General features: G+C 39.1%; 2 protein-coding genes across 2 annotated transcripts in view; one reads left to right on the forward strand and one right to left on the reverse strand.

Annotated features, from left to right (window-relative positions):
• MSRB2 (methionine sulfoxide reductase B2) overlaps positions 1 to 1304 on the forward strand; it is a 28042-nt gene extending 26738 nt beyond the window's left edge. The window contains exon 5 of the mRNA XM_072651706.1: positions 451 to 1304. Within this exon, the coding sequence (XP_072507807.1) occupies positions 451 to 549 (99 nt within the window). The 3' untranslated portion in view covers positions 550 to 1304. The remainder of the gene's footprint in view (positions 1 to 450) is intronic.
• A 4218-nt stretch (positions 1305 to 5522) lies between these two features.
• Positions 5523 to 17769, reverse strand: LOC140532804 (sperm microtubule associated protein 1-like). Its single transcript, XM_072651707.1, has 3 exons — positions 17260 to 17769; positions 14625 to 14727; positions 5523 to 5851 (listed from the first exon to the last, which is right to left on the reverse strand). The coding sequence occupies exons 1-3, from the start codon at positions 17509 to 17511 to the stop codon at positions 5694 to 5696; spliced, it is 513 nt and encodes a 170-aa protein (XP_072507808.1). The 5' UTR covers positions 17512 to 17769; the 3' UTR covers positions 5523 to 5693.
• Between the last annotated feature and the right edge of the window lie 201 nt (positions 17770 to 17970).

Here is a 17970-nt window from a genome sequence, read left to right on the forward strand (position 1 = left end):
GTCAGACAAAGATGATGTGCCACTTGCTATGGTTGAACTGTTTTCCTTTTTTTTTTTTTTTTATCTTTGTTCTAAGGAATGACTCACTTGCTAAAGGAAATAATTCTTTAAAAGAGCCAATTATCAAATTTTCAATGTGAGCACTTAAACCTCAGAAATCACCAAATGCTATATATCAGGGCTGGATTTATTGTTTTGTTGAATGTCGAGATTTAAGAAAGTAATAAGGAAATTTTTAAAGATGCAAATCAAAAGTGTGTTGGGTTTTTGGAGAGCTGGTTGTTAAACATTTAATAGCATAATCCTGAAAGAAGGAATATATTTGAATACAAAGATGATATGACAACAAAAGACAACACTAAACATTTGTTTCAAAATCACTGACTTGTTTTTATCTGAATGAGGCCACAGAGCCCTTCTGCTTACTAATGATGAGTTTTCTTTTGACAGTGTGATGCTCACTTGGGCCATGTGTTTCCAGATGGGCCTGAACCTACTGGACAGAGATTCTGCATCAATAGTGCAGCACTGACGTTTAAACCAAATTAAAACAGATCCACTTAAAATCTGAAGAGATGAAAAATGGTTTAGGAGAATGAATGCTGTATTTGGAGTTGGAAGAATTGCAGGTTCAAATCTTAACCCTGACACTAGAATGTGATCAGGGGCAAATAAATCCCTAAATTTTCCTGTGATTCCAATGGTTAGTGCGAAATTAAATGACATAGTTTTAAGTAAAATACTTTGTGAACTTTAAAGGGCTATAAAAATATTAGCAAATTATTACGTTTTCTTAATAATGAATAAATGAAAAAGCTTATTAAATGCTTCCTGTGTACCAGGCACCATAGTAAGACTAAAGATATAAATGCAAAAAGATAATCCTTGCCCTCAAAATGCTTGCATTCTAAAAAGGGAAACAACATATATAAGGGAATGGTGGCCAGGGATGCCTTTTTTGACCAAATGAGTTAACCCATGCAAACTTTAAAGCTACATAAATGCTGACAGACCTATGATTGACAGACTTATCACACCAGCTTCTTTTCTACCTACTAGTTTGTGGCTGTCCCCAATGAAGTAACATGGATCAATCACTTTGTGCTTCAGACTACAGACTGCACCATTCTGCATGTATATTGTACACAGACCCTGTCAATTTCTGCATTCCCTGGGTTTTTAAAAATTGTGGTATGTGTGTCCAGCGGTGGTTGTGTTATAAAATTATAAATCACCTTAACAAGTCATTATGATTCTGTTACAGAAAACATAAATTGCCATTAAAGCCCACAAACTTTCCTGAACATATTTTTTTAATTCATTCGAAGTCCTTTGGTGCCACTTTCATTAGACTTGGCAAATAGCATAGACAGTGTTAATTATGGGTTCCAAGGTCTTTTTTTTAGATTCTTTTCAAATCATTGGGATACACATTACTTATTTCCAATGAGATATTTCACATTATCTTCCATTTTTTTATTCTTTTGGTTTGTTTTGTGATTTCTTGGTTTCTCATAAAGTCATTAGCCTCCATCTGTTCCATTCTAATTTTGAAAGAATTATTTTCTTCAGTGAGCTTTTGAATCTCCTTTTCCATTTGGCTAATTCTGCTTTTGAAAGCATTCTTCTCCTCCTTGGCTTCTTGAACCTCCTTTGCCAATTGAATTAGCCTATTTTTCAGGGTGTTATTTTCTTCCGCATTTTTTTGGGTCTCCTTTAGCAGGGTGCTGATTGGTTGTTCAAACTTTGCTTGCAAGTCTTTTATTGCTCTTCCCAGTTTTTCCTCCACCTCTCTATCATGATTTAGAAAATTGTCTGGGCTCTATAAGACCTTTCCCCAGAACAGATCCCATTGAGTGGGCTGGGATTTAGAAGCACTGACTTCTGTGTCTTCCCCTGATGGTGAGCACCACTCTTCCTCATCAGAAGGGAGGGGAGGAGAAACCTGCTCACCAAGAAAGTAACCCTCAATAGTCTTGGTTTTTTTCCCTTTTCTGGGCATTTTCCCAGCCAGTGACTTGAGCTCTGAATATTCTCCTCACACCCACCTTGCCTCCGGATCCTCCCAGCCCGAGCTTGGGGTCTGAGAATCAAATGCTGCTCCCAGCCTCGGGGCTTCGGCAGGGGCAGGGCTGCTATTTAGTGTGATATCAAGTTCAGCTGCCGGGTCTGGGCAGGGCCGCCTCACGGGCTCAGTTCCCTCAGGGGGTTTATGCAGAGACCTTCAACAATGGATCCAGGCTCCTGCCTGCTTGGGGAGCCCCTGTATGCTCCCGCCTCCGCTGTTGCCTTCCGAGGGGGCCTGAGTATGGGGGCACCCCACTCCCCTATCGACCCACCAAAGAGACCTTCTCACCGACCCCCGTCACCTGTGGGTGGAGGGACCCACGTGGCCGCTGGAGATCCCGTCCCTGAAGCCCGCTCGGATCTTTTCCTCTTGGTGCGGCGGCCACGGCAGGGCTGTACTCAGCTCCCAGTCCCAGCTCCCAGTCCCAGCGCCCAGTCCGTGGCGCGAAGGATCTTTTGTGAGAGGTTTGCAGGACTCTCTGGAACAGAAATCTCCCTCGCTCCAATTTTCTGTGGCCTCTGGGTGCAGAATTCCCACATTACTTATTTCCAAAGTGTGTGTTGCTCATTGCTACAAGAGGCTGGACTGAACACTGAACCACCTGAGGAATGTAGGTCGACAGAGATTTTCACCCAAACTGATAAAGCCAGATGGGCTTAGAACTGTTTTCCAATGTTGAAGAATGACACTCAGTAAATGCCTGCATTTCCAAAGATAGATTAATATATCAATAAGCTGACCATCGAAACAGGAGAAAGTATACAACATAAGGGAGAAGATTGCTGGGTTGGCCTCCACTTCTTTCTATGGGTCAGTTGTTTCTGTTAATACAATGTAGTCAGTCTGTTTTGTGCCTTGGAAGAGGTACAGAGTTGAATGAAGATAGCATCCCTTCCCTCAATGAGCTTACCTTAACAGATATGGGGATGTGATCCAACCCAATAAACACTGATTAAGCACCTACTATGTGCCAGGTACTGTGTTAAGCCTTGAGGATACAATAATAAAAAGGAAACCATTCCCCTCTTCAAGGAACTTGCAATGTAACAGAGAGACAACATTCAAAAGGAGGCAGAGAAGAGGGTAGGTAATGAGGGGTACCTGGCGGAGTAGAGAGACAAAGCTTTTATTTTCCCCTTTGGTCTTTTCAATTGCCATTCATTTCAATTTCAACATTTATGGAGTATTTATGTTCAAGGCAGCTTAGAGATGAGAAAGAAGAGAGAACACTCATTGACATGTAATAACTTGGACCCTGACAGCCTCCCCATTTCTTAAGTACTGCTTACCTTCAAGTGTCGGGCTAGCTGTCATCATCATTATCACCTGATCAAGGATTTACAGCTGAAAGGGAACTTATGATTAGAGCTCTTCTGGTTCAACTTCTTCCATTTCCAGATTTGGACATTGAAAGGCAATTTAGTAGCTTGCCCTAGATCTCACAGATCAGTCATATGATTCTTTCACTAAGTCATTTAATTTTTCTGAGCCTAAAAAGTTCCAGAGAGAAAAGAGGACCTAGATGACCTCTAGATACTTGAAACACTTTTTTACACTTTCTGCTTCTAAGATTCTAAAGTTACAACCAACAGAATGATGCTTTTACAAGATGTGCTTCAGATTTGTTTCTATAGTTTTTAATTCCCCCCACTCCAAATGGTTTTGTCGATTTTTACTCTATTGGTCTATTGTCTTGGAGAACACATTTATTTGATTGGTGTATATCCTAAACAATAACCAGCAGTTGTAACCTGCCTGGATTTGTCATTTTAGGTGAAAAATCTCTGTATATTATTCAATTTGGCATGAATAGTCTGGCATCTTGTAGCACTGAGCAGCACAGACTTCAGAAAATATATAGTAATTAGGTCAGTTTCCATTCCCTTTCCAGAGTTGCCTTTTATATTTGTTTGACCACCATGACTACTTTTCACCATAATCTCAGCTGTATTTGAGTGAGTTGGTTACTTACTGAATTTTCTATGTAACAAGGAGTCTCTTTACCCAGGTACCCCCAATGTTAAAATGGAGTCAGGATGTGGCTACCTAAGTACAATAGATCCAGTGTGTCCACCATCTAGTTTTGATTTGAGTTTTGGATTATGTATTGTGGACATTTTTCCCCCAATAGGGTTCCTAATTAAAAGATAACTGACTTGTCAGGTTTATTAACATAAAATGGAACTGAAAATGCTCAAAGACCAGGAGAGTTTCTTTTTTTGTCTTTGTATGTCTGGTTTCTAGTCATGGAAGGCACTTAATAAATGCTGGCTGGCCGACTGGCCAATCACAAGACAGATTTAAATCTGGAAAAGCCCTGGACAATTAAGTTATCTAGGTCCAACCTCTTATTTTATAGAAAACATAAAGTTACTTAATTTTAAAAGTGTGACATTGAATTAAACACAAATCACAAACCCCTCTTATTTTTGGTGATAGGCAGAGGAGACAGAAATATTTAACCCTGATGTGACCATGTAGAGAGATATTAAGGGAGTATGACATGTTAAAATTGCCCACTGCTCCATTGCATGTTAAGGGTAACCTTCAAATTATCATGTTGCTGAAGTCCTCCCTGCTTTCTAGGAAGAATTAAGTCTGCAGTAACCCTGGGAAAATCACTTTAACCTCAGTCTGCCTCAGTTTTCTTATCTGTAATATGATCATAGTAGTACTCACTTTCCAAGTTTGTTGTGAGGATAAAATGAGATAATATTTGCAAAGCATTTTGCAAACCTTGAAGTGCTAAGTACATGCTAGCCATCATTACTCTTGTTATTCAAAAATGAGGTTTGGGGAGCTCAGAAAATATAAAAAACTTGACCCTAGGAATCATCAGACTATTATACAAGGAGGAGTCCAGAGCCATAACTAGGTAAGGTGATCAGAGCTTTGCTTCAGGGCACTAAAATTTAAGGGATACAAAAATAAAAATGAATATTTTAAGAGATTCTGCAGTTTAAAATTTTGTTACATTTTAGTAGCACTTTCCCATTCTTTCAATAGCATAGAAACTTGAGTGGTAAGGACAATTAAACTAGGAAGTTACCAATTGTTAGATACCCTCTATCCTCTGCTTTCTGCCCCTTCCCTTCCCTTCCCTTCCTTATCTCCACCCATACATGCAGGCAGCAGCTTCTTAAGCGTCAGCTCAAAATGCCTCAGGTTCTAACTCTCAATATTCAGGTTGTGTCCCAGGGTCCCTCCCACACCTTAGGATCTGTGCCAGAGATCGCCCCAATGTAATCCACACAGAAGGTGGTGGAATGGAGTGCCTAAAGTCTTCTGTGCTTGATTTGAGGGAGCATTTAGTGATGTTGATGTCCTATCATCCAGCATGTAAAATCATTTTGTTTTTCTATTGCTTTCCCCTGTTTTTCCCAGCTTAGGTTTTTGTGTTCACCCACCTGAATAATGATTTCTTGTGCTACATTTGGAATGACCACATGTTAGAAAAGGTGTTGATTATTGCTTTAATGGGGGTATAGGTTCGGTGTATGTTGTCATATTACATGGCTGTGCATACCATTATCAGTGTGGTCTAAAAAAATTCAGTGAATAAATGAACAAGAACAGACCACAGGATCAATTTAAAAGGAACAACTCCCTCCCCCCAGTTGTAAAGCTAATGAATTGGCAAGTGAGTTAAGATCCCAAAAGTAGCAGGGTTCTTGCGTAAATTTGGGCAATTCCTCCTGTATCCATAGGGACCGTTGTATCCAAGGATTGGTTTGAGAGAAGAAAATAGAAAGTCGTGTCCTTGTGTCTCTTCCATAGAATGACCTAGGAACAATCCACAAGGAAAGATTAGATTGAGTCTGTTTTAAAGCCATTAATCTACCCATTCCTAGCAAACATTCATTACCTACTCTACTATAGGTAAGAGACTCTGCTAGGCACTAGGGTAAGCAGTTGAATAAACGTTGAGCTGATAATACATATTATAAGAGACTGACTTCAGAATCAGAGGACCTGAGTTCCAATTTTTATTCTGTCACTATTTGTGTGACCTTGGACAAGTACCTTTATTAGTTCAAGCCAATTTCCCTCTATATAAAATGAGTAGATGGCCTACAAGATCCCTTTCACTTCTAAATTTGTGAGCCTAGAAAATATATTAAAATGCTAAGGGCCTAGATGGATGCTTAAGATGAACAGAAGAGGGACAGATTGGAGGTGAGGATGCAAAAAGGTCACTAGAACAGAGATATTAGAACCAAGGAAGATTTTGATTTATGGTAGGGATAAAAATAAAGAGAAAAAAGAAAAGGGGAGAGTCAGATTACAACATTATAAAGGAAAACAACTTTGAAATTCTGAAGAACATATAATCAGGGGGAAAATATTTTATTAAAAAAAATTCTAAAGAACCATGATCAACACAATGGCCAATCGGAACTCCGGAAGATGAAAGAGAAATCATAATTTCTAATTCTTGGCAGAGAGATGAATTAGAGGTGGAAATTAGACATGCCTTTTCAAACAAAGCCAATGGTGGACTTGTTTCACTTGAGTATCATTATATGTTACAGGGGTCAGCTCTTGAGGGAGGGTTAACTCCATAAGAAGGAAAGGTGAGGGAGTTAGTTGTAATAATACAAAAAAAACCCACAACAACAATAAGCATATATTGAGCACATACTGTTTGCTAGACATTTTGCTAAGCATTGGGGATGCAAAGAAAGATCTAAAACAGTCCCTGCTCCTAAGAAGCTCACAGTCTAATGGGAGAGATCATATGCAAACAACTATATAGAAACTAGATTTATGCAGGATAAATTAGAAATAATCAACAGAAGGATGGCACTAGTAGCATTAAGGGTGATGAAGAAAGACTTCTTGTAGAAGTTAGGGTTTTAGCTGGGATGTGAAGGAAACCAGGGAAGCCAGGAGACAGACATGAGGAGGGAAAAAATTCCAGGAATGTTGAGACAGCCAATGAAAATGCATGGAGTCAGATGTACAGCAGCATGAGGACCAGTACCACTAGAGTGCAGAGTGGAAGGCAGAGTAAGATGCAAGAAAGGAAGGGACCAGGTTATTAATGACTTCCAAAGCCAAACAGAGGATAATTTTATATTTGATCCTGGCGGTAATAGGGAGTCACTGAAGGGGTAGGGTTACAGACCTGTACTTTAGGAAGATCAATTTGATAGCTGAGTGGAGAATGGTACTAGAGTAGAGAGAGACAAGGCAAAGACAGAAGGGAAAGAAAGAAAATTATCAATGAAACATGTTTAAAATAACAAAGGAAAACTATTAAGAAAATAGAATGGTCAGACCTCAAGCTATATTATAAAGCAGCACTCATCAAAGCTGTTTAAAAACAGAAAAGTAGATTAATGAAACAAACCAGACAAGGAAGAATCAGAAATAAGTGAATTCAAAAACCCAAAGGTTTTCAATTAACACAAAAAATTAAATTACCTTGGAAAGAATTCTCCATTTGATAAGAACTTGTGGGAAAACTAGAGTGTAGTCTGGCAGAAATCAAGTTTAGACAAACATCTCATATCATATTCCATAACAAATTCAAAATGGATATATGGTCTGAATATTAAAAATCATACCAAGAAGAATAGAAAGCCATGTGCCTTTCATCATTATAGGAAGGGGGTGAATTCATAAACAAACAAGATAAAATAGATTATTGTGATTATACAAAATTTAAAAGGTGCATGAACAAAATTAATATAGCTAGAATTAAAAAGGGAAGCAATCCATTGAGAAAAATCTTTGTATCAAATATCTCTGATAATGGTCTCGTATACCCCCCCAAAATTATATATATATGTATATATGTATATACACATGTGTGTATATGTGTGCGTGTATATATGTATATATAGAACCAAAAGACATTCCTTAAGAGATAAGTGACCAGCAGATAAAAAGAAATAGAATTAGTTAATAATTCTTAAATAATAAATAGAATTCTTTCTCGAAAGAATTACAGACTATTAATAGCTATATGAAACAATGTTTCAAATCTCTAATGATATGAGAGAAATGCAAATCAACATAACCCTTAACTTCACACCTATCAAACTGGCAAATATATCAAAAAATAGAATAATCATTGGTAGGGCGGTTGTGGAAAGATGGGCAAACTAAAGCTTTAATGGCATAGCACTGAATTGATAACTACTCTGGCAAAACAATTTGAAAATTTTCAAAATTAAGTGGCTAATATGTCTCTATCCTTTGCCTACAGATTCCATTGCTAGGTATATACCATTCCTCCCTCCCAAGGAGGTCAAAACAAAAAAATGGCACCATATATACCAAAAATATTTATAGCAGCATCTTTCAGGGTAGCAAAGAACTGGAAAAAAGAAAAGATGCCCATTGATTGGAGAATTTGCAAAACAAATTGCGGCACATAAATATAAAGGAATATTATTTTGCTGAAAGAAATCATCGGTGTTATGGACATGGAGAATCATAGAAAGAATTATTATGGGTCAGCTGGTTTTCATATATTCAAACCCATCAGCATATACACTGTACCACAAAGAGCTAAGCAATTAGCATCAGCTGATGCTGATCGTTATACAGTTTACAAAATGCTTTTTAAGTACATTAGCTAATTTGAGTCTCATAATAATTTTGTGAGGTGGATGCTATTATTAACAATATGTAAAATATATAATGAAATTCAATATATATGAAGACCAATCAATGAAATGATGATGACAATGTGATTGAAAAGAAGTTTAACAATAACAAAATAATCAAAACTGAATGTTGTGAACTTATGATGACCAAGTCTGGTCCCAAGGAAGAGATATGAAAGAACACCTCCACCCAACTCCTTTAAAAAGTTGGGGATCTCACCAATGTGGAACATTTCATTTGATGTCAGACTTTTTAATTGTGTGATTTGTTTTACTGAATTGTTTTCTTTTTTATTCTTTGTTAGAGAAGGTAGATATTTGAGAGGGACAGAGGAAGAGATACAGAGAAAATTAGGTGATAAAGAAACAAAAGATATCAATAAAATTATTTTTAAATAAACAAGGGTAAAAAGAAAGAAGACAGATATAAGTGAAGTAGCTCTGGAGCTGCTATTTTAAATACATACATACATATATTAATTTAAACAAGTTGCATGTAATAGTTTCATTAATTCATATATGCAATACATTTTTCTATTTTTCTTTGTATATAGAAATATTTATGTTTTGTTGATTTTTGATCACTCTTATAATGATAATAAAATAATAAATAGTCAAAAAAAGCAATCATATTTCGTGATGACTTGGATTTGGACTATAAGGGAAAGTATACACAAGGTTAATGGAAATATCATGAATAAAAACAAAGGCACAGGTTGGGGGTAGGCGAGGGAGAGGGAGAAATTATGAGCTCAGTTTTAGACTACTCATTCCCAGAAGTTTAGAAAAGGATTGGCCAACCGTAAACATGAAAGTCAACAGCAATACCATCCGATATGGCGCATGGTGTGTTTTGATTGAAGAGCAAGTCATAAAATGAATAATGACCCACAGGATGGCATAAAACTTTTGTTACTATATCATCAACTTTCTCATGGGCAACTAAGAGGAATCTTTTTGGTGAAAGGAAAGAGGATTCCTTCAACATGAGCATGGTCAACTGATGAATCCATCATAGATTGGTCTACAGGGAGATGTTTTAATCTTGCCTAGATTTCCTGTCATCACTTCCCTACCCAAGTCTTAGAACAAAGAAGAGTAATCCCATGTCTCATTAGAGCTCAGTTATAAGACTCTCACAGCAGAGCCCTGATTGAGAAGGCATTCTTGGCTATGGGTATTTGAGAGTCAGTTTCAGTTTGTCCATTCAATGGAGTAGTAGAAAGAATACCGAATTGAGAATTAGGAGTGTCTGGGTTTCAAACGCTGCCTCTGACCCCTAATAGGTACTCCTAGAGCTGGGTCCCAAAACTAAGCCACTTGACCTGTCTTCTGGAGCTCAGTTTCCTCATCTGTAAAATGGTGATAATTATAGCATGAGCCTCACAGTAATCTGTGAGGCTCATAGCATACTTAAAAATACTTTGGAAACTTTGTACCAGCCAATATCAGCAGCTGTTATTGCTTTACTCTTCTTGGTACTTGGTGCAGGTATGTTATGTGAGTTTGACTATGTAAAGGAAGAAGCCTGGAGGAGTGGAAAGTCAATTGTCTCCAGGGCCAGAAGACCTGGGTTCAAATCTCACCTCTGATGCTTAGCTTATTACTTGTGTGACTTTGAACAAGTAGGGGCTTTAGTTACTTAATCTTTAAAATGAGAGGGTTGCCCTTGAGACTCCTCTTCCAGTTCTAGATCTCAGATCCCATGATCTAAGAACCACAGTAGAGAAGGTTCTGTGTCATTCAGAATAACAGTGCTAATGTTAATTGCTCCCCCCACCAATTCACTACATCATTTAGTGTCATAAACAAAAGAATAATTAAAGTTATGTTGGGGCACTGATTAGGTACTGATGGGGAGGTATAATACAAGGGAGGGTGGAGAGAATATTCCTAAGTAATCGGTACATATGGCTGATTAGGAAATCTGTTTATGGACTTATTTCTTCCTAGCATTTGGCCTTTGAAATAATTTTCTATGTGAATGTTAAAAGCCAGATGAAAAAAATAAATAAAACAGTCCTGATTACTCTTCTTTATGCTTTAATCAGCAGCATGTCAGTTTCTGAATAAACTTTAATTCCTTTGCTACGCCTGTAGACAAGGAAATTTGCAGCACAATTTTTTAAATTCCCTGTTAGGGGTCTTAAGAACAATTAGCAATTAAAATAATCCATTTTCCTACATTTCTGCTTCACAAACACAGTTGGCAGGATTGATTTGACAGTTGCATGTGCCACCCCAAGGATTTCTGTTAACTTTTGAATCCATCTATAGTGCACTGTCTTGCCCCTGTGTGGAGATACCCTGGACTTCTTAATAAGTAATCCATGGAGAAATGCCTGCTAAGCAGGAAAGGCTTTGAGGACAATCCCAGAAATGGATGGAGTCAGGAGTCCATTGGCCAACCTTTCTTCACTGGGAGAAGATCATTACCAGAATACCAGAAAAGGACCTTCAGTCTCCTGCCACCCTTTTCACTTATACAGTGACCATGGTAGAGTGACAGGAAGGAGAACAGAGAGTGTTCTCTCACATAATGTTATCTAAAAAGATGATATAGATGATCTACATCTATAAATATTAGTGTAACTGTCGATTCTATAAGTATGAGATCAATTAATCAGGCAGTGTGGTATCATGGAAAGAATGGTATTTATATGGCACTTTCAGGTTTGCAAAGTGCTTAACACATTCTTTTATTTGATCCTCAAAGTCATCCCTTTAAAGTAGGTGCTAGTATCATCCTTATTTTACAGATGAGGAAACAGAATGAGAGAGGTTATGTGGATCTACCCAGGGTCACACACAGCTGTAGCAAGTATCTGAGGCAGGATTTGACCCCAAACTCAGCATTCTATCTCCTTCACCTGCCTCATGAAATGGTAGAAAAGAAAACATCCTTTCATGGGATCATTTGTTTTTGCAGTATTCATAATAAACATAAGCAAAAAAAAAGAGAGAAACCAGCAAGAACACTGTAACAGATGTATCCACTTCTATTGCAGAGGATAGAAGAGTCAGGAAGATTCTATGAAAGACTCGAGAGCCTTCAAATCAAGTCAACAGCTACTTTGATATTTGGTGACTTCTTTATAGAGGCAATTACAGACAAGGATGGCAAAAACATATATTTGGAAATATGACTGCGGTTTGAGAAACAAGAGACCGAAGGATAATTCAGAAGTCTTATACCAATGTAACACCAATATTTTATCTCAGAGGAGAACCAATGTCCAGGTGAATGATTGTTAACTTGTCCATAAGTAATAACAGTGGTAGCAGCACCAGCAACCACCACCACCACCAACAGCTGACCTGCAGGACGTCTTTGCCATCATCCCAGCTGCTACTCTCAGATTTTCTCCCCTCTATTCTCTGGGAGTCTTGTTATTTATATGTTGTCTCCCTGTCAGAATGTGAGCTAACTCATGATCAACAGTATTAGAAAAGCCCCCTAGCCCCTCCGGGAGATCTCTAGAACCTCAAAGCAAGTGGAAACTCATAAGATCATAGATCTCTAGATGGAAAGGACTTCAGAGGTGATCTAGCCCAGGCCCATCATTTTACAGATAAGGAAACTGATTCCCAGGAAGGTTAAATGACAGAAGTCACACAAGTGCTAAGTGTCAAGTGTAAGATCTAAAAGTAGGTCTGCTGTCATCACAGCCAGGCTTCTTTGCAATGTCATGAAGTGTGAAATCAAATAAGAGATAGGAAAAAAATAGTTTCTAGTATGCAAATCATCAGAAGGTTTTTGTATCCAATCAAACTATCAAACAAATTGGGTCAACCTCAAAATAAAATTATTCATAAAGGATCTGGGTGGTGATATTCAAAACTATGGCTTTGACTCTGTGGAAAATTCTTTCACCTCCATAGACTATAAGCAGCATCAGAACCTATGTGTGCAGGCCTGGGGAGTTATGACACTTCAGGGCAGAGAACTTAAGAAGATAACCCAAATCAGCTGCCTTTCAGCTGAAGGGTTTGGTTGGGAGTGGGGTGGGAAGGCAGGAAAAGGGTCTCCAGTTGGACAAAGAGAAGAAATAAATACTTTTTAATAGTTTAAGCACTGAGTCAAGAACAGCGCAGCATCCATGGAGTTGTAAAAATAGCAGCTCACATTTGTGTATAGTACTTTTAAGTATATAGTATGTATATTTGTATAGTACTGTGTGCATATAGTGTGTATATTTCCATATGGTACTTTACAGCCCATGGCCTTTTACATGTGTTCTTTTGTTTACTACCAGCATTTTATCCTTTTTTGACAGATGAGGAAATAGAGGCCTTGGCAGGGGTAGAGAGGAGGTAGGGAGGGAGGGACAGTTTAGTGATGGTGGGGCTGATGAAGTGAAGGAGACTCCTCCTGGCTCCAAATCAGTCACACATGCTGAGAAACAGCATTGGAAAACACACGGTCAGTTCAGGCACAGAAACTAAGGAACCTGGGCCAAGGAACCAGCAGCAGCACAGCCTAGGCTGGGAGTAGATACAGCCACAGCCCCCAAATGGAGTGCACCCAGGCACAGAGGGAGGACCGCATGGCAGCTCTTTCCTGGAGTTATCATGTAGATGGAAACACAGGGGAAAAGATTAAAACACAGAAGACATAAAGGTTCCCTTCTTTCTCATTCTCCTTTCTCATTTCACTCTGGTCTCTCATCTTTTTCTCTCTCTTCTCTTTCTATCTTCCTAATTCTTTCTCTCATTTCTCACTTTTCTTCTCTCTCGCTTTTTTCACAACTCTTGTTCCTCCTTTCTCTAATCTTTTATAATCTCTTCCTCGTTTCTCACCCTGCCTTTTCATCTCTTCTCCTTTCTTGTCTCTCATTCATTTCTTCCATCTCTCTCGCTTTCTCTCTCTCATCTCCCTTTATCCTCCTCCCTCTTTCACTTCCTCCCTCCCTTCTTTCCCTATGTCTCTCCTTCCCCTCTTTCTATCCCTCCTTTTCTCTCTTCCTCCCTCTCTTTCTCTTCCCCTTTGCCTTCCTTCCTCTCCCTCCTTTCATATATACCTTAAAATATAAAGTAGGTGAAATTCTTATGAGTCTAGATTTTCAGCTTAAAAGAATGTTATTGTAAAGTCGGGTCATCTGGACCAATAGTCTCAGTTTGCAGACGAGAAAACTGAGTCTCATAAAAAAGGTGAAATGATTTACCCAAAGTCACACAGGTAAGAAAATGGGTGGTATCTGAATTTGAAGCCAGATTCTCACGGTTCAGTGATATACCACAAGCCCAGATACCCCAGTAGGATTCTTGAACATGGTCTGTCCTCCCTTTCCTACTCAGTGTCCTATCCTGCAGACTCATCTTTTCCTTCTCTTCTCCCTCCCAGCAAAGCTTATTCGCTCTACAATCAGTTCCTTTATTCTTTGGGACTAACTTATCTGTACTTAGGTGATAATGAGGGCTAATAGAATAATGCATGATTATTATTTCCCAGGGAATATATTTGCATTAAAACAGGGATCACTTGGGAGTAAGGCATTGCTGTACTCCAAAGAAATAAGCCAAGAAGTTAGAATTTCAGGAAGGGAGAAGGTGAGCCCAGTAATCTGTTACTGAGCAGGTATGGGGATTTTTTTCAATCAGTTCTGTTTTTTTTTTAAATTACTATTTTCAGTTCTAAATTCTCTTTTTCCCTCTACCCCTTCCCCACTCACTGAGAAGAAAACAAACATAATGGAAGATGGGGATATTTTTAGGAGAGTATGGTAGGCTGCCTTCCACAAATTCCACCTCAAAAAGTTAGGGATATACTATGTTCTAAGCATCCTACTTTCCAATTAGTTACCTGATGTAGCTTTAAAAATCCATACCCTGATCCCACCCCCAAACTTATAAGCAAATACTCATAATACCAGATTCAGAACTAAATAAATCCTTGCTTGGGAAAGAATGACCTTGAGAGATGATAATTTTCCTTTTACCTGCACCTGCCCTGTTCCTCCTCATCAGGTATTGGGCCATTGGTCCCGTTTTTTCTTTTCCCTCTTCCTCTTCCTCCTCCTGGGTCACTACCTCTTTAGACCACTGCAAAGATAAAATGGGTATACAGGAACCTGAGACAGTAGGGGAAAGCAAACCCATAGAAATGCTCAGCAGAGCCCTGATAGAGCACAGTTGTTAGGCTTCTGGTTTGGCTCTAACTTAAGACCAGTGGGGGCTTCTCCAGAAGAACAGACTCTGCTCACACAGTCAAACCTAATATCACTATATAGGAGTAGTTCGTGACAGTATTAGTCCTATCTCCTTTCCATCTTGATCTCCACTCCATGCCCATACTTCAGTGTAGGTATTTGCTATCATGCATTGCCACTTTTTTCTGATACTTTACATTTTGCTTTTGTTTTTTTCAAATTTTCATGAAGCTTCCCCTAGCCAAGAAAAATGCTCAGAGCAGAGCATGATACAGGAATAAAAATATTGCATTTGTTTACCTCCTCTGCCTGGCATACAAAGCCTTCCATACCTCTTCTAGACTTATCTCTTACCTCTGTATAACATCATTAATTTTTGAATATTTCATTTTTTCCCAATTACATGTTAAAACAATTTTAACCTTTGCTTTTCTTTAAGTTTTGAGTTCCAAATTCTATCTCTCCCTCCCATTTCCCCTCCCTGAGATGGTAAACAATCCAACACAGGTTATACATGTGCAATCATGTAAAACATTTCCATATTATTCATTTTGTACAAAAGACAAGGGAGAAAAAGAGGGAGAGAAAGGAAGGAAAGAAGGAAGGAATGGAAGTGAAGGGAAGGAAAGGAAATAGTATGTTTTGATCTGCTTTCAGAACCCATACTTCTTTCTCTGGATGTGAATAGTATTTTCCATCATAAGTTTTTTGGAGTTATCTTAGATCATTGTATTGCTGAGAAGAGCTAAGTTATTCATAGTTCTTCATCATACAATATTGCTGTTTTGCGCACAATGTTCTTCTGGTTCTTCTCACTTCATTTTGCATCAGTTCATGCAAGTCTTTTCCAGGTTTTTCTGAAACCTTCCTGTTTTTTCTTATAGCACAATAGTATTCCATCACCATCATATGCCACAACTTGTTCAGTCATTCCTTCCCTGGTTGACAGGCATCCCCTTGATTTCCAATTCTTAGTCAACACAAAAAGCTTGTGCAATACAATTTAGATAAACTATACAAATCTGCAAATGAAGTTTCCCTCCCAAAAAAATCCTCCTCCTCTCCCACCTCTGCTTAATGCTCCTCTTCTCATTCTTCCTATAGAAGGGAAACTAGACCTCCACCTTACTACCTAGAGCCTCAGGAATTGTCTGAACCTCTTTCCTCAATTGTAGGGGCATATGGGCTAAATGCCACTGAAGGAGCCCTCTTCCAACTCTGACTCTATTGTACTCTCTGATATTATTAATTTCTTTCAATTGCTTAAAGGCCAGCTGAAATGAACCTTCTCTAGGAAATTTTCCATGATTCTTGTCACCACACCCCCAGATAATTAAGTACCCCTCCCCAGACCTCCCACACCACTTTATTCTGGAACTCTCTACTGAACCTATAATGTATATTTGTGGCTGTGTTGGTATTTTATCTTTAAAGAAACTTTGTATCTCACTCTGCTCCCTCCACCCCACCAAGTATGTAGCACACATTATTAGATGCTTAATGTCTTTTTGTAGTAGGATCCTACCATTAGAGTCATCCAGTCCAGTCCCCTGAGGCCCAAGAGAGGTTAAGTGATTTGCCCAAAGTCACATAAACAGTAAGAATCAGAGATAGAATTGATATTCACTTCATTTTCCAAAGCAAAAGAACCCTGGATTTGGGGTCAGAGGAGCCAGGTTGAAATCCTGCTTCTGACATCATCTTGTATAACTAAGCTTGGGCAAAATTGACTTAACCTCTTGATATTTCAGGTGCTAATGATGTAGGCAGTGAGGTATAGAAGCCTTTACCTTCCTTTACAGCTCTGCCTGTGTGTTCCTCTGAAATATGAACCTCAAGGGATTCAGAGCTGGTCAAGTTTACTTCCCCTTCATTTTGTAGATGAGGAGGATGTGATTCATAGAAGGGAAATGACCTTCCCAAGGTCACACAGCTACCTAAGTCATATAGCTCATGGGTCTCATCAGATATTTCAGAGAAGCCTCAAGGGTCTGGAGAGCTGGCTTTGGATCACTAAGCAAACAGTTCCATCTCTGTGACTGGGCGACCCTGGCTGAGTCATTTGAACCTCTCAATGCCTGAAATATCTAAGACTATTAAATTGCAGATCAGACATGCACCAGGAGCTAGCCTGGTGATATCACAGCTCCTGTTTTTAACCAGTCTTCATTATACCCATCCCTATCCCTTTTCAAGCAAAATTACCTATTTCCAATCACTCCCAAATGAAGAGTAAAATGCCTTCACACTATATGTGTGTGTGTGTGTGTGTGTGTGTGTGTATGTCCAATCCAGAACTGCCTATTGTCTTAAGCGTCCCCAGGCTGTGCTGGTCTGGAACACACACACACACACATACACACACACACACACACACACACATCCCTAGAAGAGAAGAACAGTCAAGGAAACATGAAGAACTTACTGAATCTCTTCCCTGATGAAACCGAGATGGAGCCTTGGTTGCAAAATAGTCAACTAGGTGTTGATCCTTCTGAGCATTGTAAGGAGGAATGACAGTATTCAGGTGTGGCAAGAAGCTGCTGGCCCCTCTGGCTAAGCTGTCCACTGCAATACAATCCAGAATGAATCCTTTTTCTCTACAACACAAGTCAGAGGCAGAAGTAGTTGGTGGTGTAAACATTTTCGACACACTCCATTTCTCTTTCTTAGACATCAGCACTGCTTTCCAGGGAGTTAAACTAGGGAGAGTTTGGGGTATGGGGGAACAGAATTAAAAGTTGGAAAGTTGAGCCTGGACCAGGATAAGTGTGTTACTGCCTCCCTGCTGTGCTGGCCAGTCTGCATGGGCGACAACAAAAAGCATGGCTGATACGCTAACAAGAATGTTTGCCTCAGTCCAATGCTACTTCTGCTCTCCACCCATGAAAGAGGTTCATCTAGGCCTAGCAGTTGGTGTGATGGATAGGATAATGAAAATCCCTCAGTGGGTCCTGCCAACCTCACCCCCGCTTCCTCTTGACCTTTGTGCTCCCAACAAAGGGGGCCTCACATGACTTCAAAACTGAGCCAATAATGTTCCTGTCTGATGTCACTGAGGGCCTGGGAAATAGCTAACCTTACAGAGGAAGAAACAAGATGGTGGCAGGTTAGGAGGTCTGATCTAGTTCAAGAG

The sequence above is a fragment of the Notamacropus eugenii genome, chromosome 3, assembly GCF_028372415.1.
Source record: "Notamacropus eugenii isolate mMacEug1 chromosome 3, mMacEug1.pri_v2, whole genome shotgun sequence".
Classification (NCBI taxonomy): domain Eukaryota; kingdom Metazoa; phylum Chordata; class Mammalia; order Diprotodontia; family Macropodidae; genus Notamacropus; species Notamacropus eugenii.